General features: G+C 37.4%; 3 protein-coding genes across 6 annotated transcripts; all 3 read left to right on the top strand.

Moving 5' to 3' along the window:
• The first annotated feature begins 308 nt into the window (after positions 1-308).
• On the top strand, positions 309-5,519 carry LOC6645087 (putative uncharacterized protein DDB_G0271606). The gene is made up of 4 exons (XM_023177204.2): positions 309-453; positions 2,322-2,511; positions 2,581-3,511; positions 5,247-5,519. Exons 1-4 carry the CDS (start codon positions 375-377, stop codon positions 5,475-5,477), a joined length of 1,431 nt encoding a protein of 476 aa, XP_023032972.1. The 5' UTR covers positions 309-374; the 3' UTR covers positions 5,478-5,519.
• Positions 5,520-8,719: 3,200 nt separating this feature from the next.
• Positions 8,720-18,134, top strand: LOC6645086 (DENN domain-containing protein 5B). 4 transcript variants are annotated; one of them, XM_047011764.1, is made up of 15 exons: positions 8,720-8,774; positions 9,253-9,797; positions 9,872-9,981; positions 10,727-11,145; positions 11,209-11,498; positions 11,563-12,694; positions 12,763-12,969; positions 13,988-14,183; positions 14,255-14,603; positions 14,666-14,795; positions 16,084-16,334; positions 16,395-16,540; positions 16,605-16,723; positions 16,783-17,168; positions 17,231-18,134. In XM_047011764.1, exons 2-15 carry the CDS (start codon positions 9,530-9,532, stop codon positions 17,656-17,658), a joined length of 4,431 nt encoding a protein of 1,476 aa, XP_046867720.1. In that variant the 5' UTR covers positions 8,720-8,774; positions 9,253-9,529; the 3' UTR covers positions 17,659-18,134. The 4 variants fall into 4 exon arrangements, with proteins under 4 accessions (XP_046867720.1, XP_046867719.1, XP_002067712.2 ...); XM_047011763.1 differs by having other exon boundaries at positions 8,731-8,985; XM_002067676.4 differs by having other exon boundaries at positions 8,731-9,006.
• A 1,651-nt stretch (positions 18,135-19,785) lies between these two features.
• On the top strand, positions 19,786-22,098 carry LOC111518938. Its single transcript, XM_023177216.2, has 2 exons — positions 19,786-21,113; positions 21,169-22,098. Exon 2 carries the CDS (start codon positions 21,243-21,245, stop codon positions 21,942-21,944), a length of 702 nt encoding a protein of 233 aa, XP_023032984.1. The 5' UTR covers positions 19,786-21,113; positions 21,169-21,242; the 3' UTR covers positions 21,945-22,098.
• The last annotated feature ends 919 nt before the right edge of the window (positions 22,099-23,017 follow it).

Here is a 23,017-nt window from a genome sequence, read left to right as displayed (position 1 = left end):
GCAGCAACGGCAACAGCAGCAGCGACGTACGCAAGCAGCAGCATCAACAAATTAAATAAATTAAATTTACACACATAGTTAAATTAGTGAAAATTGAAAAAATTGTCGACGACAAAAAACAACAACAAAAAAAAAACCAACAACAAATAAATAAATAAATACAAAAAAAAAAGAGAGAGATACAGTCATAGAAACATAGAAAAAGAGAGAGAAAGAGAGAGACCGAACAAGAGATAGATAGAGAGAAAAGAAAAACACGTAGAACGTGTCGAGCAACAAATTAATAATAACAACAACTGAGATATCGTAAGCAGCAGCAGCAGCAGCAGCGACACCAGCAGCAGCAGCAGCCGCCGCACTAGTTCAAGAGGAAGATGGGCTGTGGACAGAGCAAGATACATTTATATCCCAGGAAATCGAAGAGTAAAGCAAATGGCAAGAAAGGAGGACATGGTGAGTATTACTAGCAACACACAGTAACAGTAGTAGCTACTAGGACCAGGACCTTTTTGGGCAGCATGATGGAGAGAGAATGTGAAAGAGAGGGGATGGGGATGTATGAACAAAAGCTTACACGCATGACGACATCAATTTGTCTGATAAAACCTCCAAACTATATGTATACACTTGCACACACACACACATAAATATATATGTATATTTATGTATATAAATATATGTATGTATATAAATATATGTATGTATGTATGTGCTTGTGTGTGTATGGCCACCTGTTTCCATACAATGAGGACATCATCATTGATTAATATGTCACTAGCAGAAGCAGAAGGCATTTATTGGCCTAATAATAATAAAATCAAAAGTAAATCTAGACATTTGTGTCAACTCTCTAGTCAGTTGATCTTTAAAGGGATAACTGTTGATTCTAATTTATAGGCCTCCTCCACACACACACACACACACACATAATGTTTCTTGTATTTTTTTCTCGTTCTAACCTAGAGCATATTAAAATACTTTTGGTTAGAAGAAAGGGCGCCTTCTTTACCTTGCTGGTTACTGTTACTGTGTTTATGTATAATTAACTGCTAAAAAGGGCAACTTGTTGTTGCTAAAATGGGATGGGGCGGGTGTGGTCCTTTGCCCCCCCCCCGCTTCTCTGTCTCTTTCTTTCGCTTTGTGTTTGTATAAAAGGGTTAAAGGCAAAATGTATAGCATACACAAAGGCGCCATTGTGCTCCCAAAAAAAAAAAAATTACTTATAAACGACCCAAATTTTTAATTTTAATTTCTACTCCCCCCCAAGTCATCCATTAATTTTTTTTTGTGTTGTGTTGTGCTGTGTGTGTGCGTGTGTGTGTGTGTTAAGTCTTCGCCTTGAAACTTATATTGCTAGATTAATTATAAAGTTCTTTTTCGCTCATTCAAAAAATTTGAAATTTTTGCATCAAACGATTTGTTATACCCTTGCCAGAATCGTATGTATATTATAAAGCATAGAAGGAAGCATATAAAGTATATAGATTACTGAATAGGCACGATTAGCCATATCCGTGAGCTTTAAGCCACGATCATATAGCCATATCGGTGGAAAAAACTCCCTCCTAGACCCTTGCAGTGCTGAAACTTCGCACGTGGGCACTTCTCGGGCTCAGCAGGATCGGTCCACTATATCAAGCACAGTGACTTTTATCATTAACTTTGTCAGTCTCTAAGAGACTAATAATTGGGTCAAACGTCATCAAGATCTAGTGAGTGTATTATATAGTAATGATAGGAATGACAAAAAATTTTTTGCTGATGCAATTACCACTAATCCAGTTTATTTACTTACGCTCAAATTAATCCACATTTCTGGCTAATTTAAACAAATTCGAAACCCTAAATCATATAAACATACAATAAAATGAATCAATACGGTTCACCAGATATTTTTGGGAATGTTTGAATCAAGTTTCCAGTTCAGAGCCTTACGCGAATATCTCGATAAATAAACAGATTTCATCATCGAGTTCCTAAGCTTAAAATTATTGTAAACATGTCTTTATTTCATGCAATGTCATTATTTTTTGTATAAACTAGTGTAATCCATGAAACTTTTCAAGCTTGGTTAGAAATGTTTATATTCACACAGTTTTAGATTTCAACAAAAATATTGATTGACGGGAATTTTCAATCGCACAAATACATGTTTATGTATGTAAATATTGCTTTAATTTAGCTTAAACGCAGAGAATGTAATTTAAGATGATTTCATTGCCAAAAAAAAAAACAAAAAAGAAAACTGCAAATTTTCTGCCAACTCATGTTGTATCATATTTTGTGGTTTTTTTCCTCTTGTGGCATTTTGCAATGTCTAGCCGATTCAGATGCCGAAACAGATGAGGACGAAGGCCATATCGAGGACGCCGAAAAGGCACAGCAACAACAACGTGAACGCGAAAAGCATGATGAGTGTGAAGAGCAAAGCAATAAGGACATACAAGATACAGAGGAGGATGTGGCTGTTTCGCTGCTGCGTGCCAAAAATCTATCTTTGCTGCAGAGCCAGTAAGTAATATTTTATGTATATTTCTACTCGATATCCTTCAATTGATTGATTAAAATTCGCTATTGCAGAGAAATCTCGTCAAGCCAACAGAACTTCTTTCGTATGCTCGATAGAAAGATTGACGAGGGACCCGATTACGATTCTGGCAGTGAGACAGAAATCGCCTTGGAGGAGGCTCGACTGAATGCCCTGCGACAGCATTGGGAATCGGCAAGCATAACCGCCTCGATATGCTCGTCCACGGCCAGCCGATCACTTCAGACAACGCCTATACGGCAGGTTCAAGTGCAGGTGCAACAGGTGCCACTGAAAACTAAGTTGCTGATGCAGCCCTCGTCCTCTGCGACGGCAACGGAATATTTGCCCCAGCATGTTTTGGTGGGACGGCAACAGCAACAACAACAACAGCAGCAGCATCAACAACAACAACAACAGCAGCAGCAGCAGCAGCAACAACAACAACAACAACAACTCATTCTTCTGCCTCAACTGGAGGCAAGCGTTGTCAATACGTCCACAGCAGCTGCTGCTGCTCAGCTAGCCCAGCTCCAGCAGCAGCAACTCTACCAACAACAACAACAACAATACCTGCTATCTCTTCCCGCCGGAGTTGGTGTCGGTGTAAGCCCTAAACGGATTATTTACACCGGCTCACCCACACCCGTCGTCACTAGCTCATCCTCTGGTGGTGCTGGTGCACTTGCTCCACCTCCTCCACCACCTGCAACAGCCATACAGTACATGCAGCCTCCACCCGGTGGAGTTGGCTTCCTTAACGGCGCCGGCGCCCTTCAGCTAGCCTACTATGGTCAAGCGCCGCCGAACACTGCCACAACATCCGCTCTCCCTCTGAATGCTTCTGAAACGTATCACGAATCATCACAACTGCAACAACAGCAGTTGCAAACCGCTCCACATGGCCAAAGTCAGCAAATGCAGCAGCAACAGCAGCAGCCACCACCAGGCGCCTACTATGGCGACATTATCCATGGGGTGCAGGTGAGTCTTGACCAAATCGATATGAACTATATAGCCTAATGGATGAGCAAAGTATTTGAGGAATCATAGACCTTCTTTTCACATGATATGTACATACATATATTCTACATTCTCTGGTTGTTATTACCATAATTGCTCCTACTTTGATTTTACAAGAAATCCGTTCCCTGTGTCGTTTAAAGTTAGTTAGTGCTTGTTATTTAATCAAAACGTTTAGACGCCCAGTACAGCTAGAGATAAAGAAAGCAGGCAAAAGAGTCCACTGCTTCCTGTTGATTATACTCTCTAGAAATAATAAATAATAATAGATAAATGTCACACCGACATTTTTGAGGTTATGATAAAGTGTTTTAAGTACCCTGTACTTAGTTTTTGTCCCTCACGTCAGGTTTTCGAAAAAAATGGGTTGAAATTATTCAAAGTAACTGCATTTGCAATATTTTATTGTATAATATCAACATAATATTATAAAAAAACATTATTATTTTAACCTGTTAAGATAAAAAACATAATTTAATAATAAATTTACAAAATATCAAAGTGGTACTTCTTTGCTATAATGCAGAATATCTTACACATTAGTTCTAAAATGTGTTAAATTTTACCCCCAAAAGTATGCTATAAATAGTTGAAGAATTTTCTTGCATCTGAGAAATTGTTTATTAGTAATGTTTCCAATCGAAGGCTTTTTTTCCTTAAACAGAATATTCTAAAATCTGTAAAAATGTAAATAAAAAATCTGTAGCATACATTTGGGTAACTATTTTGATGATATCGTCTGATTTTACAAAATCTGAACGTGTTGGGCAAAAACTGAGTTCATATTCAGAATCAGCTTACCCGAATTATATATATGTATGTAGATCTCAAGTTAACGTCACCAAAAATCATGTCGAACTGTGCTATTAATACTCAAGTCTATCAGCCGATTAGAATTTTGAGATTTGATAACTACATACATATGTACATACATATATACATATGTATGTATGTAAAAATATAGCTTAAACTGAGCAGATTTTCGCAATATCAAGGGATTCATAACATTTAAAGTTGTTCGTAATTCGTAAATCCCAAATAATGAAATAATAATGATCGTAGAAAAAAATTTAAATTTCACAAGCCAAAAATTCGTTTTCCACAATTTATGCAGCTTTTAGCTCTCTTCTCTGCTTTCGTAATGTTCTCTATGTTATAGTGTCCCGATCCGTTGAATTTTCATGCTCTTCAAGTGTCATCTTAATAGCGCTTAAACTTAGACGTGAAAGTAATTTAAACAGATGGATGGTCATGAATAATACGACGGGGTTTCACTTCCGGATCAAGTATATATACATCATGGACAACCATTTCACCTATTTTTGTCAATTCCTAGACTAAAATCTACTACAGTAGAATCTGGTTATAAAGACTCTCAAGGGACCGACGATTTTCGTCGTTATATCCGGAAGACGGAGTCCCTTTCATATAAGTTTGTATTGGGACTAACCAATCACTCATTGAACTTTAGTCGCTATAACTGGACGGACGTTATAAGCGGATTCTGCTGTAATTGTTGCCGCCCAGTTTCTAGGTGTTTCCTTTAGGCGAATTAGAACACACTTCTCATTACAATAATGATTTCAAAATGTTCATTTTTGAGTATGTATGTATATTATAAGTAACGATGAAACATCTGAACATTAAATTGTTTTTAGCTATTTTCTCTAACTGTTTTCTTTGCTTTGTTTTATAGCCTGCTCCAGCAGCAACGGAATACAAATTTCCGCCAGCCATAAGCGTACAGAGATTGGCTCCCCAGGTACAGAGGCAGCTGCGAGAGACACAGGAACTCATAAAAGACTCGTGCCCGCAGCTTTATGCGGCGGGCTATGGCAGCCCAGGACCACCGATACGCAATCCCAACAGAAACCCAACTAGAACTAGACCCACCCTGGAGACACAGTTCTCTCAGGAACTCTCGTGATATCTATATATATGTAAAGATCAAGCAAAATGAACAAACAAACCAAAAAAAGAATAAAAAAAAAAAAAAAAACAAAAAACAAAAAAAAAAGGAAAGTCGGAATTAGTCAACTGCGCCAAAGAAAGAAAATTTACCAAAACCGAAAACAAGAAAAACTAAAGCAAAAACTAAAAGAGCCAAAAAGTAAAAAAAAGAATATAAAGAGAAAAAAACTGCACTCAACGTTTCAGAAACCCCTCTCCAAAAAAATATACGACTAAATGTATGTAAATGTATTATAATACAACCAGAAAGAACTAACCTATATACCTATGAGGAGCAAATGCATTACAAACAAAAAAAAGAAATGAAAAAAATCACAAAATATTCAAAATGGAAATTCGAAAGTCGGCAGGCAATAAATTGAGATAGATGAACCGAAATTGTAATGAATAAATATAGATCTAGTAATCTCAGTGTATAACGATAAAATGAAACGCAACCCGATGAACAAAAAAAAAACAAAAAAACTTGAAAAAAACTAAAAAAAAAAAAAAAAATGAAAAACACAAATCATATAAATGACTTCTACTACATTCTCACAGCAAAACCAAAATTTTTGTTTAGTCATAATCTCATGGTGTAATTTTTTAAAACGTACAACACAAAAGCAAAACATAGCAAAACAAAAAGCAACAAAAAAAATGAAAATGAAAATACATAAATATAAAAACAAAAAAGAGAATATTTTCCTGTAAAATGTGTGTGAAGAAAGAAACTAAGCAAAAGCCACTAAATGAATGAAACAACAACAAAAAAAAACATAAAACAAAAAGTTGTCAAAGAAAAATAGTAACGATCGATAAATTAATAGAAAGAAAGAGAGGGAGAGAGAAAGAGGAAGGGATATGGTTACGGATAGAAAGTGAAAGGGCAAAATGATTTAACAAATTGGATATATACTATACTATATGTATGCATATACATACATATATGTGTACATACATACATACACATTGATAAGTACGATTATATTAAATGTGAATGATATATTATTTGTATGTACGATGGAAGCTGTCTTAGTAATATTTGTATAATTTAGTTCTATTTATTATTATGATAATTTTGGATGTATAATAGTTTTTTTCTTATATGGAATATATATATATAAATATATATTTAAAAATGAATGCGAAATAAAAAGCAAAATCAATTAAGTTTAAAAAACAAATGTTTTCAATTTATTCATTGTTTTTTAACTTCATAAGCATCAACAATTCTCTTTCCAAAAATATTTTAACTCAAAACATACTAATGCACAAAAATTGCATTTGTTTATCAATCCTTAATCTTTTAATACACATTTTCAGAATATACACATAGGAGGATCTAGGGCTGTAAAATGGGTGAAATTTGCCCCTTAAAGTATGCAACATAATATTTATTGTTTTCAACAAATGTATAACTTTTCGTATGTCTTACTATTCAAAAAGTCTCTATCAACAATATTTGCTACGAAGATTGTTATTTACGCACAGTACATTCCAGAAGTTCTTTGAATGCTACAAAAGACGCATTCCTGGGCTGCTTATTGCATACTTTAAGGGGCACATTTCCCCCCTTTTTACAGCCCTAGATCCGCCTCCAATCTGTTATACAGATAATTTAATTAATTTCTTCAACATTCTTAAATTGATTTTTGCATATCCCAGTAAAATTGATATTTGTGGATCATTTGTTAAGCGTATTACAGTTGTTTAACTAACGGTAACTACAAATAGGATCATATTCGAGAAAGTTTAAACTAAAATCAAAATTTTGGTGTGCCCTAAATAATATTTATTTCATATTCAATCTTAAAATTTCATTTTTAAATGGCAGAGCAAAACATACATCTACAAATTTTTTCAAGTCTCTACAAAATTTAAATATTATCAACCTAAAATATAAAGAATCCCCTTACAAGTAAAAATGTCTTAAAGTATTCTGAGATATTTGAAACTCTTTGATCATTGAACGTAAATATTATTTGTATCGTTCGTCACGGAAAATAATGTTCTTTTCGTTTAACAGTAATAATTTTTGCTTTGCACTTAAAGTAAACAAAAAAAAAACCATTTGTTTATAAGGCGTTCTATTATAAGAAACAATTCTCAAAGTGTGTAACGTCCGCAACAATTCGTAAGTTCTTTAAAAATAATTATTATTGAACAAATGCAGAAATCAAACGTATCATTGATGGTCTATAAATTATAATTGAGGACGTAGACGTTGTAAGCACTAGATATAAAGGTATAACTGTAAATTAGAGCAATAGACAAATATATTTGATTTTCAGAAACAAGGGGCGGTAGACGGAGTAGGACTTGTGTTTTAAAATATTAGCACAAAATATTACTATAAAGAAGGCCTTGGACTTCACAAGATAACTAAAGCTAATACATGTAAGAAAAATATTTCCTATCTATATTTAAAAAAAAAACATTTTTGATGTTACAACAAGGATAATGGTTTAAAATGGAGAAATATATCACGTGTGAAGTCCCAATATCGACACATACAGAAATTTCACATGCAGAAAACTACAAGCCTTTTTTGTTGGTCGTTGTGCGAAACATTTTTCTCAGGAAAGTTTCCCAAGTAAAAGTTATTTTATAATTTTAAAAATTTATTTCAATTTGGTGTGGCCAACTGAAGGTATCAAAAAAATTTTATCGATGTCGTTGCTAGTGTTGGTACCGCCGCCTACCAAGTGAAAAGGTGGGAACAGAAAAGATACAGGGACTTTATTTGAAAAACGGAGAAAAAGCTTTGTTAAGGAAAAAGAAAAGACTAATTTTCAGCAAACAACATTCAGGGACTGATTGCCTAGCAGAGCAAAACGGCTGTTGCTACCAAAAATAACAATTTTTCTTAAGGAAAAAGCCACCCGAATTGGCGGAAAAGGCTTTACTCTTGTGAAGTGAAGTGCACATTTTTCCAACATATTAGATTTCCCGTTGTTCGGTGGCGTCGCAATAGAAAACTCACAAATCCTATTGATGAGCTAGTGAGTTCGGTCATCTGCAGAAGGCACGCAAGCAGGAAACAACAATGGATTTTCCCATTCATTGTCTGCAAATAGAAATGCTTAAATTTATCATTGACTTTCTTGAGCTCAAAATACTGGGCTCAGTAAAAATAAGGGCGGTATTCAAGCGATAAATTGTATATCGAAAATAAAATCGATGTTGCAAAAACATCGTTGTTTCCAGCCCTGCTTGCCAATGTGCGTGTGCGAGTGTGTGTATAACAACAATGTTGACATATTTACAACTCGTACGTTTTGCGAGTAACTTAAATCGAATATAAGAAAGAAATAGTTTATAATTAGGTCTATGAACCAAATATCAGCAGTTTGCACAGCTGTTGCTGTTTAGTGTTATTTAACAAATAAGACCCGAATATATGTACATATGTATGGACTTTTAGATTCTGCCAAAAATTCAAAGATAGAAACAACAAATGCATTGTGGGTGTTGAAGACATTGTGAGTGAAGTGTGCGAGAAAGTGAGTGTGGGGGGGATGTGTATTGATTGATACAGGGGAAAGGAGATGAAGACAATGAAGACAAACTGTGTGTTTGCCATTGGCATAGAAAAGTTTTAGCATATATGTACATATCTATGTACTATGTATGTACATAGGATGACATACAAACATTAGTACGCATGTAAAAATATAAGAAAAAAAATATATATACATTCAATTGTATATATGCAACTAAAAATAATTACAACAAATTGAATTTTGCAGACAACATCATTAACTGTGAAATTGGAAAGTGTAAAAATTGCCAACCAAACTAACAACGGTAATTTACACACACAGACAAACACAGAGAGAGAAGCAGCACGCACACAATGAGTGCTTAATGCATACATATATGTATGTGCGTGTGTATGCGTGCATGTGTGTGTGAACAAATCGGAGTAGCATAAGAGTGCCGTGCCTCCGTCCTCTCCCCCGCCACTCACAAGACACACACACACAAAAACAGAAAATTCACAAATTTTGAAAAATAGAAAAAATTATGACGACGCGTGAAAATGTCGTTGCCAGTCGTCTATCCAAATTGATGTTAAATAATGCCAGCCCAACAACAACCTCACCACCTACAACAACCAATCATCCAAATCCAGCATCACAAACGAAACTCCAATCACCCATTTCACCTGGCGAGCAATCCGAGTTGAATCAATTGAAGCGCGAGGCTGATCCACAATTCTCGCGTTTCGCCGATTATTTTGTGATATGTGGCCTGGATTTGGACACGGGCCTAGAGCCAGATCGTTTTGCTGGTAAGCCAGTTTGATTGTTTTTTGTTATCAATTGCAGACAGTAATAAATATGTGTTAATTTCTTTAATTTCTAGGAGATAATTTGCACTGCTCACCCTTGGACAGGGCTTACAAAAGCAAACCTTTGGCTCATTATCCAGAAAATGTCTCCTGGAATCCATTTGATGCCCATGGCATATGCATGGTATGACAAAAACTATAGTTGATTACTATATCGTAGGAAGATGGTAAACTAGCTATGCCCAGGCTGCTTTTTATGTATGATAAATTGTTTAAATAGTTAAGAGCGATTAATTTCTTAAACAAGACTTACAAAAAGTTGTCTTAAATTCTTGAAATTGGAAAGTTATGATAGTTGATGCCAGAAAAAAGTGCATTATTTTAAGTTACAAGTAGAATTAATCAAAGGATATATGCACATAGGAAGCTTTTGTTTATTTATATGTAAAATCTAGAGTATACTAGTTAAGTTAAAATCAGCATCAAGTAGATTCTAGATAGAACTGAGAAAGTTGTCTATGTATATGCATATATGTATATACATATGTATAAATATGGATGAGGGTGGCGAGGCCATTCAATTGAGCTCAATTGGCTGCCCGACATGCGTTGACGATAGCCCTTTCCAATTCAAATTGGAAATTTCAAAATTCATGGTTGGCTGGCTATGAAACGGCAGCGGCAGCGGCTGGTTTTTAATTGATGATGCCACATGGCCATTGGCCCAGGCAGCGATGGCGATGACTTTGGCCTCGCCAGATAGCTTATCATATAGATAGATCGAGTAAGAAATATACATATATATATATATATACAGTGTTTATATGTGTTGTTTGTTGTTATACACTTTAAATCAATGGATTCCACTTATAAACTAATCTCATTCATTATCTCATTTTGCTCTTGCTGTCTCTTTCGTTTTGGTGTAGCTCTCCTTGCCGCAGGGTTTGCGTTTCCGCACCCAAAAGCACAACATTGAGCCGAAATTTCATTCGTTTGCCACCACCCGTGAAGATGGCAAGCGATGCTATGGCTTCAGTTTGGTTTTCTATGAGGAAATACGAAATCGTAATATATGCGGAGCTATACATACTCTGCAATCGATGTTCATTACCGAACTCTCGAACGGCCAACAGGGGCATTCGTTGAATCGCGTCAAACAGGACGGCGATGGTCCGGTAAGTCGTTCTCTGCCCCGGCATTTCAAGGTGGCTGGCCAGGCCCCCCAGTCCGCACAAAGTTACTATGACATCAACAAAGATAAGTTATATGTGGCGAAAAGTATATCGTTAATATGCCAGGCTCCCTATGCCTTTGCGGCTCAGATGTTTCTCAAGAATCTGTATAGGTAAGTGACCACGACACAAGCACAATTTAGACAAAATAATGATTAAACTCGTGCTCTGGACAGGTGTCTTCCACGTCAGCCTGGTGCTGGTATCAGCCTGGAATCCTATGTATACAATATACTCTACGAGGTGATGCTGCCACAGCCGGGGAAATCCATACGGGTTTATATGCCGCCATCCGAGCCGCATTTATCAGCTGTTGCTTTGATCCTGCAGCGACCTTTATTGGCATTGGAATTGCCACTTTTGGATTTCCCTTTGCGTTTGCTCTTTAATTATCTGGGCGTGGAGTGTGTCATCCAATTATTGACATGTGTGCTTCTCGAGAATCAAGTTCTCTTACGCTCCACAGGTGAAATTGACTTTAAATTAAGGAATGTTTCCCATTTGCAATGTCTGATTTCTTTGTTTCTTAGACTACCAAAGACTCATGATTGTGGGCGAGTGCATTAGCGCGCTGCTTTTCCCATTTGTATGGCCCCATGTCTATGCTCCCATCTTGCCGGCTGCGTTGCATCACTTCCTGGATGCTCCGGTGCCGTTTGTTATGGGTTTGCATGCCGAATGCGAGGCAGCCCATAAGATCGGAAGCGAAGCGGTTCTCTGTTTTGTGGATATCGATAAGAAGCACATTCAATTGCCCGAGGAGTTGCCCACTTTTCCGCATAAAATGGATTTTATGGCAGAGATTCGTTCGGTGCTGGATAAGTTTGATATATGCCGAGATACACGAGGGGAGCAAGAGATCGGTTTAAAAAATGGACTTCGTGGTAATGGGATCGGTGGTGGTGGAGGTGTGAGTGGTCCAGGTGGCATCGATGCCATGATCTCAAGTTGCACTTTGCCAACAGGCTTGCAAGCGGCACGACGCAGCAAAGAGCGTTTCCATCAAATGCAGGAGACGGTTTATACACTTTCATCCGCAGGATCGCCAGCGCAATCGCCGGCTGTGGACTACCAGCCTCTAATTGCCCATCCATCAAAGATTGATCATGTGCCGCGGATTGCCGACTTTTTGCGTCGCAAAGGGGGCATACGCAGCGGAGGAGGAGGTGGTAGTGGGAGCGGGCAATCCCCTGTGGGTAGCCCTACATTTTCGCTTTCCTCCTCGCCAGTTGTTGCGTATCATGATGTGGATGCTGTTGATGCCACCATGCCCCCGCCCTCCTCTCGCCTGGGCTCTCTTTCCAGACGCACCGAGAAACCCAAACTGACTTTGGTGGAGCAATACTATCAGGATTTGCGAATCAATAGCTCGCTGCGTGAGATCTTTCTCAATCGATTCGTTCACATGTTCCATGCATATGCCGACTTTGTTATTTATCCCAATCAGGCAAAGGACGAGTGGCTCTCGAATCGTGAAACGTTGCAGAACTTTGACAAATCTTCGTTCCTCTCCGATCAGCCAGAACATCATCGGGCCTTCCTCTCCCGCTTCCTCGAATCTCAAATGTTTGCAACACTCATTGATAACAAAATTTTGGCCATGTGGGAGACCAAACCAGATGAGCAGTTGCAATTGTTCGATCAGCGAATTAAATTACTGAGGTAAATGTGAATCTTTGATCTCTGTAGATTCAATGTTATTCCAATATTGTTCTATTCACTTATTGCAGACGACGCCATGGCGAGAACATGATATGCGCCACCAGTTATGAGCCTTGTGTGGTCAGCCAGGACTCACAGCAGGCGTTTGAGAAGCGTCTCAATTGCATTGATATCGAAGTCACACCACCCAGTGAGATTCTATCAAATCGCGCCGCTTACTTTCGCAGCTTTCCACTGCTGGACATGGGTGTTTTGAATCAGGAGTGCGCCTCGAGGTAGTTTTTCCTTTGTTCTACTACTATTTGACTATAGACTATCTATCTTCAACAAGCACGTCCACCAGCAATACTTTTTTAATTGAACAACTATCCCCACAGTTTAGTTAGCTAATCATCCCATGTACCCAAGCCTCTAACTGAAAGGCTTGTCCTAAAAATTAAAATTTGATATTATGCTAAGTGTTAAAAATTTAGTTGTAAATATTTGCGTGACCTTCCTCCTTTATTTGATTGTCTTGTTCAAGTCTCGTGTTGTCGTCCAGCCGGGAAGATCTGTTGGCATATCAATTAAGGCAGAAATAAATGATCAAAAGAATTAGAAATATCGTAGATATGAAATAGAAAATTATAGATAATTCGTAAGAAAATTCGACAACTAAATAAGTTTTTTAACACTCGATGCAAAAACATATATATTTTTTTTATTTTGGGTAAATTCTTATTATTATCCCAAATGGATATTAACTAAATTTAAAATTATTATTACTTTGAATTTCTTTCTTTCTTCTATCGATATGCCACAATATCATCTGCCCAATTAGCAAGTTTATAAGTCATTCGAATTAATTTATTTTGTTTAAATTTAAATGTTAAATTATAATTTTTTTTTTTGTCTTGGTCTTTTTTTTTTTTTTGTTTTTTTTTATTTGTTTTGATCGTTAACCAATAAATTTGTTTTGCCAAGTTAACCGAATATGTATATTTTGTTTCTTTATTTTAGTTTGTAACAGTTTGAATTCATTTTGCTTCGACAATTGCACCGCATGCCAGCACATATACAAGATTGATAACCACACCCATCTATCCAATCCACTCCACTCCACTTTTATCCACTCCATTTTGGTCCAGTTCTTTCTGTTGACATCCTTAAACTAATCTGCTTTCTATTTATTCTCTTCAAAATTCAACTAAAAACATAATAAAAAAAAAAACCAAAACAAATGACATGATTACTTAAAAATCTCATCCGCGCTAACCTCCATAAAAATAAAAACAACAAATTAATCGCGAACAGAGGCAATAGCCTGCGTCGTGTGAAAAATGGAAACAAATGGCGTGCCAGGGAGATTTCGTTGGATCAGAAATCGAACAATGCCAATAACTCGAATGTCAATAATCTGAATCGATTGTCAGCAAATCTTTCCTCAGCGGATGTGAGTCCTGCCCTGATAGCCCAAGCCAATTGGACATTTGTTGAACGTCTCTTAAAGGTAAAATCCGAGACTTGATTTCTACAAATTCTATTTATATATAAATGATCAATTTTCCCCTCCCAATAAAGGACATAAAATCAAAGACTAAACGTATGCTACTGGAGAAGATGGGTAACGAGGCGGTTGCCTTGGGCCTCAAAGGCGATGGCATTGAGGAGAATACTCTTATAGCCAGCATGTGTGATCTGCTGGAGAAAATCTGGTCGCATGGCCTGCAGAACAAACAGGGCAAATCAGCTTTATGGTCGCATCTATTGGCCTATTTGGAAATGCAAGAGACACGCAATGGTGGAGAACGCAATACAAGATCTGAACAGCAGTCCAGTACAGTGGTCACCAGCAGTCCTAGCAATAAGATGAATATAGCCTCAGCATCACCAGCTCTGGCTTGGAATGCCATGCGTAAACGTATGGATTGTAAGTGGCCGACAAATTGCATCTTCCATCTGAGATTCGCTTACAAATTTGTTTGTATTTAGATCTTTCCACATTCCAAACGGATTTTGATAGTCCGCCAAGTCCAAATCGAAGTCGTTCAAGGGATCGTAATAAATTTGTTGGCCTAGAGCAGTTATGTCCACTACCTGAATCTTTGGAGTTCGATGTGAAGTATGATAATAATTGCATTAATTTTAAATTTAAACAATTTTAGCTGCGTGTGTGCATTTGTCGCTTATTTTTTGTTATGGTTAGGATAAATATTTTCTTAATTTTTAACTTTGATGTGATTATTGATTAGAAATGGACTTATTCAGCCAAAGTTTCGGTATAAAATATATTATAGGATATATGTATGTGCAAATATCCCTAAGCTTTTAAGCAATATTTTCATCTACTGAACACGTGAGGGAATTAGATTCAGATTCTTGACGTCGCCCTTAAACTATTTAAAAGTAGTCATCATTTATGCGGAATACTTTAGCTCAATCATAGAAAAGATTCCAAATCACTTAAACAACTATCCTAGTTAAAATACTTTATGCTTTTTGCAAATAGTCTCCTTAACAAACTTGTAAGACTAGTGGACTTGTAGTTAATCGAATGGTTATATGGTTTTATATTCACTTTTCTGCACTATCTATATATTTTAAAAATATTTGATAAACACTAGATTTAACTTTAAGGGGATATATACCAGGGGGGTTGCATGAGTTCATTTCAATCTTATTTGGGCAGAAAGTATAAGAAAACACACTTAAAACATTTACTTACAACTAATTGGCTTGGCCGGAATCGCGTTAATCTAGAGTCTACCATTTCAATATTGGCTAGACAATGTCGATTAATCGTTGAGTAATGCCAGGGAAGATTGTATATCTGTTTTCTGATTTTGTTTTGACTGACTGACTGACATCCGACCACATTGGTTCGCGGTAGAAGGTTATTGCTTGGAAAATAGACCGCAACCAAAACATTTCTTCATTTAACTTCGTTTTTCAATTTATTAATAGGTAAAGCAAGCCAAAGCTTTTAGTTTTTTATTGTATCATTTATAAAGTCTCTAAACATCAGGCTCTTGTATCTAGTGTGATGCCCAAGTATCTGACACTCGAATTTCACTTTATGTTTTCCGTGACCAATCTTGTGATGGATGTAGGGACGTAGTTATCCTTAGGTGTTTGTGTGAAGAATATTCGTTTTATTTTCCTGAACAAAATACGATTTTCCTTTCGCAAAAATATGAGGCTACAGAATTATATGAATCTTTGCAAATATTATATAGCACAGAGCAAAAGATGAAGTGAATTAAAATCGTCTAAATACTTTTGAAAACTTTAAAGCACAAGATAAAAAGGTATCAAATTGGATATATAAGAAGAGAAATGTAAAATGTAAAAATTTACTAACAGATTATTCAAATTTAATATCTTTTTATTTGTTTTTTTTTTGTATAAAGAAATGTTCTGGCCATGGCTGATATTAAAACGCACATTGGTTATACTCGGGCATGGGTGCGTTTGTCTTTGGAAAAGAAGCTGCTTTCTCGCCACTTTCGGACTTTATTGTCGGATGAGACCCTCTTGCGGAGTATGTACAAGCGATCGGCATTTCTGCGCTGCGAGGAGGAGAAGGAGCAATTTCTTTATCATTTGCTTACACTGAACACAGTGGATTACTTTAGCTTTACCAACATTTATCCCACAACGAGTAAGTAGCCAGGCCCGGAGTTAATCCCTGAATCATACTGATAACGTTTGTATTCCATAGAGTTGCCCTATCGCGTTGTTATCTTCCCTTCAAGAAAATATGGCTCTTATCACACTTCGAGCAATGTTTGGATTATGGTGGCGGGAACTATGAATGAAACCCAAAGGGTGCCCGTGCCCAAGGGCTCACTAGAGTTCATTTTTCATGTATGTTGAATTCTAGTTAATGCATTATCATTTGGCTAATCATTTCCGATTCCTCCTTTTGTAGTATAAAAATTTGGGCCTACTAACCACCATGCGATTGGGGCATGATAATACGGGAGCTAGTCACAAGTGGCTGGTGGAACAGGTGGTGATGCGAAATGAGGTCACTGGACACACCTACAAGTGAGTATGCTTACGGTTACCAATTAACTTTAATTTAATTTGCATTAATGTATGTTCAGATTCCCCTGTGGCCGCTGGCTGGGTAAGGGTGTGGATGATGACTCAACGGAACGCCTGCTGGTTGGTCAACGTGTTTCAACGAGTGCCAAGAATGCCGAATTAGAGCCCAACGCCGCCACCAATCGTACTCCGCCCAGAACTCGCAGTCCCAGTGTCCAGAGGCAGGAATCGGTGAATCCCTCGGAAATTCAGCATCAATTGGGCAATTGTGTCAATGTCATTGTCAAATGGCATTACAAACCAAGTCGAGATCGGGATGTTGGTACTTTAACGAATCTGTTGTGTGGAGATGATGGTTTGGTTAAATGCCTAGAGCAAGTATTTCTTTGTGGATTTCGGTCAACTCGTTTCTTTGGCAGAAATCTTTACATTTGGGATTACTTTAGTGAGTAGATTGGCCCTTTTGCTGGTGGACTTTAATCATAATGACAAATTTTTTACTTTTAGCGAAAATAAAAGAGCTCTTCGAGCAGAATCTACAACAAGATTTGGAGGATTCTGCATCCAGCATGGATTCGTCGTTTAGTAATGGCAGCAGCAGCGGTGGAAATAGTTTGCAACGCCGTGAAATCTCCAGCATTTGGCGTCTCTATGTCCAGCTGATGGATGAGATTAACAGCAGCACCAATAGCCTGGGTAAAGATGGCAAATTCCAATTACTCATTTGCCTGAGCCTAAGGGAGCATTTGCTTACACGCCTCATTAAACCCATGGCCCTAACGAAAGTCACCCATGAGATGTACGAGGAGGATAGTTTTTTGCGGCGACGAAATCTATTGACTTTCCTTATACAAATTCTCGAGCCGCTCGATGATTGTCATATTGTTTTGGAGAATTCCATTACCCAAGGTATACGCATTCCATCACAGTGTTGATATGCAGATCGTAAAGAAGGATGAGACGAAGCACCTGCACCAATTCACCCCACTGACATTTAGCAACCAGTGACCTAGAGAATACTCATATACATATGAAATCTCCCAACACACACACACACACAAAACACATTAAACAACCATATAAATCTCGAATTTCTTGTTAAATCCTTAAATCCTTACCTTAACCCTTAATTGCCATCCACAAATCAAGTCAAAAAAAAACAAAAAAACAAAAACAAAAAAAAAAAAAGAAAACAAAAACTAAAAAATCAAGCCAAAGTTTAACTAAAATTCCTCGAATTTTGAGAATGATAAACAAAAAAGAAACGATAAAAATTTATTGTGCAATTAATATATGTTTACTACTCATAAATGGAAAACTGATTTTAAAATGTTGTTCAAAGTAGTTAAGATACTCATATTCCGTATACCAATGGTAAATTTTGTTTTATTTTTTTCTTGTCTTTTTTGCCTTTTAATTGATAACAAAAAAAACCAAAGAATCTTTTTTCTACACCATATTATTATATTTATTATGAACGAAGGAGTGAGAGAGATATACCAAGTGAAATGCAATAGAATGGTGTTTATTGTTTGAATTAAGTTTTATATTTTTTTTATTCATTTTTATTCTGTAAACAAAGCAAACCAGAAGACATCAATTTTCAAGTTATTAGCTTTAAGTTGTAAAAAAAGGTCAATAAATATGCAAAAAACAGAAAGACATTCAGAGAACTATAAATTTTCACGTCTTTTCAATTAAATAAAAATTATTAAAATGTTTGTTGGTTAAGAGACATGTCATCTAACAATAAGAGGGTTTTCCTGGTTGGGAGTCTGTTTTTTGACCATTTGAAAACAGAAAGAGTTATTGGAGACTCCTTCAACAAAACACCATCAGCTTTAACCAAAGACGTATCCTCAAAAATGATCGAAAATTAAAAACCAAAAGACCGGGGCTAACTTCGAGCGCGCCGAAGTTTTTATACCCTTGCAAGTTTTTTTGTTGTTAATCTTTCCTTACCTATTGTCAATGCCTACAATCTTAGGCTTATTGATAAAAGTCACTGTTTTCGTCAGATCGTCCCTATGGAAGCTATTTGATATAGTCATGCGATTTTGATCGAATTTGCTACAGTCATTTGTAGGTGAACGAAACTAACAAATAGCTTTAAAAACTGTTCGTGACTTTGCCGTTTGTATGGGACCTATGTATATAATATAGTAATCCGATCCGGCTGTGCAATATATACAAAACTAAATGCAAAATTATCAGTACCGTAGCTCTAGGGGTCTAGGAGGAGTTTGCGTTGATCCCGACGGATGGACGGACGGACATGAATATAAGAACTCGTCTCGTCGTGCTGATCAAGAATATATGTATATACTTTACGTGGTCGGAGACACTTCCTTCTATGCGTTACACAATTTCAACCAAATTTAATATACCCTTTCTGCAACGGTATAAAAATCGATAAGAAAAATAAACTGTTATGTTCAATTAAAAATAAAAGTAGGCCTTGTGTTTCTTCTGTCATTTTAATTTTCAATACCCCAGATTCGGATCGGATTCATTTCAGTAGCAAAGCACAGCACAAAGCGAACACATCAAATACTTTCAGTGAATTGAGTACAAAAATAAAACAAAATTTTAAAAAAAATGTAAAAAAAACCATAAAAACAAAAACACAAATGGTAAGTGAGAACAAAAGATGGAGAGAATAGAAAGGACTTGACTTAGTAAGTATAAGATAATGCCCAGTTTTCTCTTCTAGGACAACGCTCGCAACTCTGGCTGGAGGAATCTGATCCGAACGATGGCCTCTTATATCAATTTTCTATTTAATTACGACAATCGGTTGTTTGGTCAAATGTGCAGTCATGTTTGGTTGATGTGTTGGAGCTCCTTGAAAGCCAGAACAAAGGCCTTAATACTGACAAATGGGCCAATGAAGAAATATAGGATCCATGTTTGGAAGACAATACCACAAACATTTGTCCAAATGATGAGGTTGTACTATGGATAGATTCTGTAAGTGTGGAATTTATAAGGAGCAAGTGTAATCAACTGCACTACCATTTCTGGAAGATCACATTCGAATTTTGTCCAGGAACACGATTCGAATGTGATCTTCCAGAAATGGTAGTGCAGTTGATTACACTTGCTCTTTACGAATTCCACACCAACAGAGTCTATCCATAGTATAACTTCATGGTTTAGACAGATGTTTGTGATATTGTCTTCCGAACATGGATCCAATATTTCTTCATTGGCCCATTTATCAGTATAAGGGCCTTTGTTCTGTTTTTCAAGGAGCTCCAACACATCAACCAAACATGACTGCACATTTGGCCCAATAACTTTGGCTCGTGATAGGCGCAAATATGTTATAAGATCAACCGCCTGGTAGTCTTTGATTAAGCAAAGAGTTTCCGATACCCAATCCATAGTCCAAGAAAACTCACTTGATAGACGTCCCGCCACACCAGCAGCAGGAAGTTTTGTCACTGAACCTGTGTCAATTCAGGAAATCGTGGCCGCAACAAGCACACTAAAGCCGAGTAAGGCACTAGGACCAGATGCCATCCCCAACCGGACCCTCAAGCTGGCAATGGCGTTGCGCCCAGACTCATTTTTGGAGGCATACAATAAATGCCTATATGAAGGAGTTTTCCCCACGATCTGGAAACGGCAAAAACTGGTTCTGATCCCGCAACCAGGGAAACCCACAGGAACGGCCTCATCTTACAGGCCCATCTGCCTGGTGGATACTATGGGCAAAGTTCTAGAGGATCTTATATGTACCCGGCCTCACAGAGCCATAAATGCCGGAGGGGACCTATCGTCCAATCAATTTGGATTTCGCAAAGCCAAATCGACGGTCGACGCCATTGGTTGCCAAGGTTGTCAGTATACCCGCGGCAGCCATAGAAGGCACTCGATGGAAGCACGGGACGAAGGAGTACTGTCTGATTGTCACGCTAGATGTTAGAAATGCTTTCAATACTGCAGACTGGGGATGTATTTTGGACGCATTATACAACTTTGGAGTCCCAGAGTATCTACGCGCAATTATCTGGAGCTACTTCGAGGACAGGCAACTGTGCTTCAGTACAACGAACATACTCGGTTTCTGCAGGGGTACCCCAAGGCTCCGTTCTGGGGCCGCTGTTGTGGAACATTATGTATGACGGGATCCTTCGCTTAAACCTGCCGGCTGGCTGGGAAATTGTTGGATATGCTGACGATGTCGCTCTGGTCATAGTGCTACGGAGGAGAAGAGTGATCCCAAGAAGAAGAAACCAACCATATCATGTCTTCAAGGATCTCAAAAAATTGGAACATTGACTGTAATTGCTGAGGTTAAAATTGATAGTGACCCCTCAGAAAATAATCCGGATGTCGATTATAGTAGCGATTCATTAGAAGGTGCAGATACGTGTCCAGAAAGGTATGTGTAAAATAAAATGTTATATGAATGAATATTACAGGTTTTGCAAACTTAGCCAAAAAGTGTTTCCTAAATGAAAGCGATGAGAGTTTAGAGAATGCTTCGGAGTCGTTACATGATGCTTGCGGTATGGTTAAATGTGATATGAAGCCCAGAGCTCCATCACCTGAAATGGATGTTGAAATGACAATGCCCCAGGAAAAAGGAACGGCACCTTTCCTAAGAATTTTCCCCGAGAACAGGCAATATATTATCGTGGTTTCATCCGACTGCAACGACAGAGTTTATTGCAATTTGCTGAAAGATTTTTTTCCACTGCAGACCGGCGATGCAATTTCTTTGCCCTTTACCATGGAATATCGGCATACCGTTGGATCATTGTCGTTAATACCCGCCATATCCACCACGAGGTCGACATCTGCGACATTGCCGTCTGTTGTCAACATGTCACATTGTCTACTAGAAATATTTGGTCTCCATGATGGCCCCAAAGAACAAATGTATCGGGCCGCCCAATCCATGGTGTCGAAGTTGCCAAAGAAATCCTCCAGCAGAGTACAAAAGTTCTTGGCACATTCCACGGACGAAACGACCAAAACAAGGACTATTTCCGGGCCGCAGTCCATTTTCCTCAATCAGTTCTATTTCAATTTCGTATTCCTATTTCACGGGCGCGATCTGGATTTAATGTCGCAGCCTCCTATACCACATGCTTCCACCATACCTCCTTCAGACGAGGTGCTTTGCAAGCTCTCCTCACTGGATTCGAAAACCTGTCTAAAACTTGGTTCCACAAAAACTCGCCGCTTGATCCAGAGGAGAGCTCAATGACAGAAGACTGCTTACCTTCGGTCGACTGAGTTCAGCACCTTTATGAACAACTGAAAAAGGACATTCTTCTTGGAACTATCTGCTTCAAGACGATGTTGCAACCCCAATTGATCAATCAAATCTATTGCAGTTAAAAATATAAAAATTAAATACAAATATAAAACTAAAATGAGAACAATGGGGGTAGGGATTTGCAGATATAATATAGAGATATAGTATAGAGGGCAGGGTTTTAAAATATGTGAAATTTGTACCCAAAAGTATGCTATGTATAAGGGTTTTTTGTTTATACATATATTTCCCCCTCCTTTGACAGTAGATTTGGGGATTTATCTGTTATTTTAGCAACTTTTATGCCTATAATTTAGGACACTTTTAAGATCTGTTCGAATATTTTTATACTAGTTTTTTTTTCTTACCCTTTGCAAGGCCTTAATAAGCCAAAATAAAATAATATTCTTCACCTTCTGCTCACTGGAGCACTGATCCTTCCTTTCCGTTTATTCAGAAAAATTGCTGTCTTAAGATTCACTTCTTTTGTTTTTTGTTTGTCTTTTTTATGTTTGATACTCAGGCTTGACCTTATTGCTAGATTGATTAACATGGACTTCTCTATATACCATAGTTGCTTCACCTGTTTTACATTTTCGAAGATGACCCAAACATTTACTCTTTTCTTAGTTATCTCTCTTGTGAGTGAAGGATATATGCTTCTCCATCCGAGCTGAGAGCAGCTAAATGTGTAATGTGTCGAACATGGAAACCTAAGTGAGGATTTTTTTGGTCTTAAGAAAATAACTTTTTTGACTCCCGAAAATTAAAAGTAATAAGATCAATTTATTTTATTCAGCATTATATTCATCCCAATTATGTTTTGTGTTTTCCCAGGCAAAAATTCCATCTTATTTCCAATTCCAAAGTCCGTGTCCAAGTTCGAATGCAATATCCATCCATCCTTGAATCCTAAATCCTTCAAGCTAGTAAAGAAAGGTTCCAATTTTGAATTTTAAGAGAGGGCGGGAGTTCAGCAAGAGCGTGTCCACTCAATAAAAGCGATAAGAATATCGATAGTG

The sequence above is a fragment of the Drosophila willistoni genome (assembly GCF_018902025.1).
Source record: "Drosophila willistoni isolate 14030-0811.24 chromosome XR unlocalized genomic scaffold, UCI_dwil_1.1 Seg105, whole genome shotgun sequence".
NCBI classification, from domain to species: Eukaryota; Metazoa; Arthropoda; class Insecta; order Diptera; family Drosophilidae; genus Drosophila; species Drosophila willistoni.
Note: the sequence above shows the minus strand (reverse complement) of the source record. Positions and strands in the feature narration are given on the sequence as shown.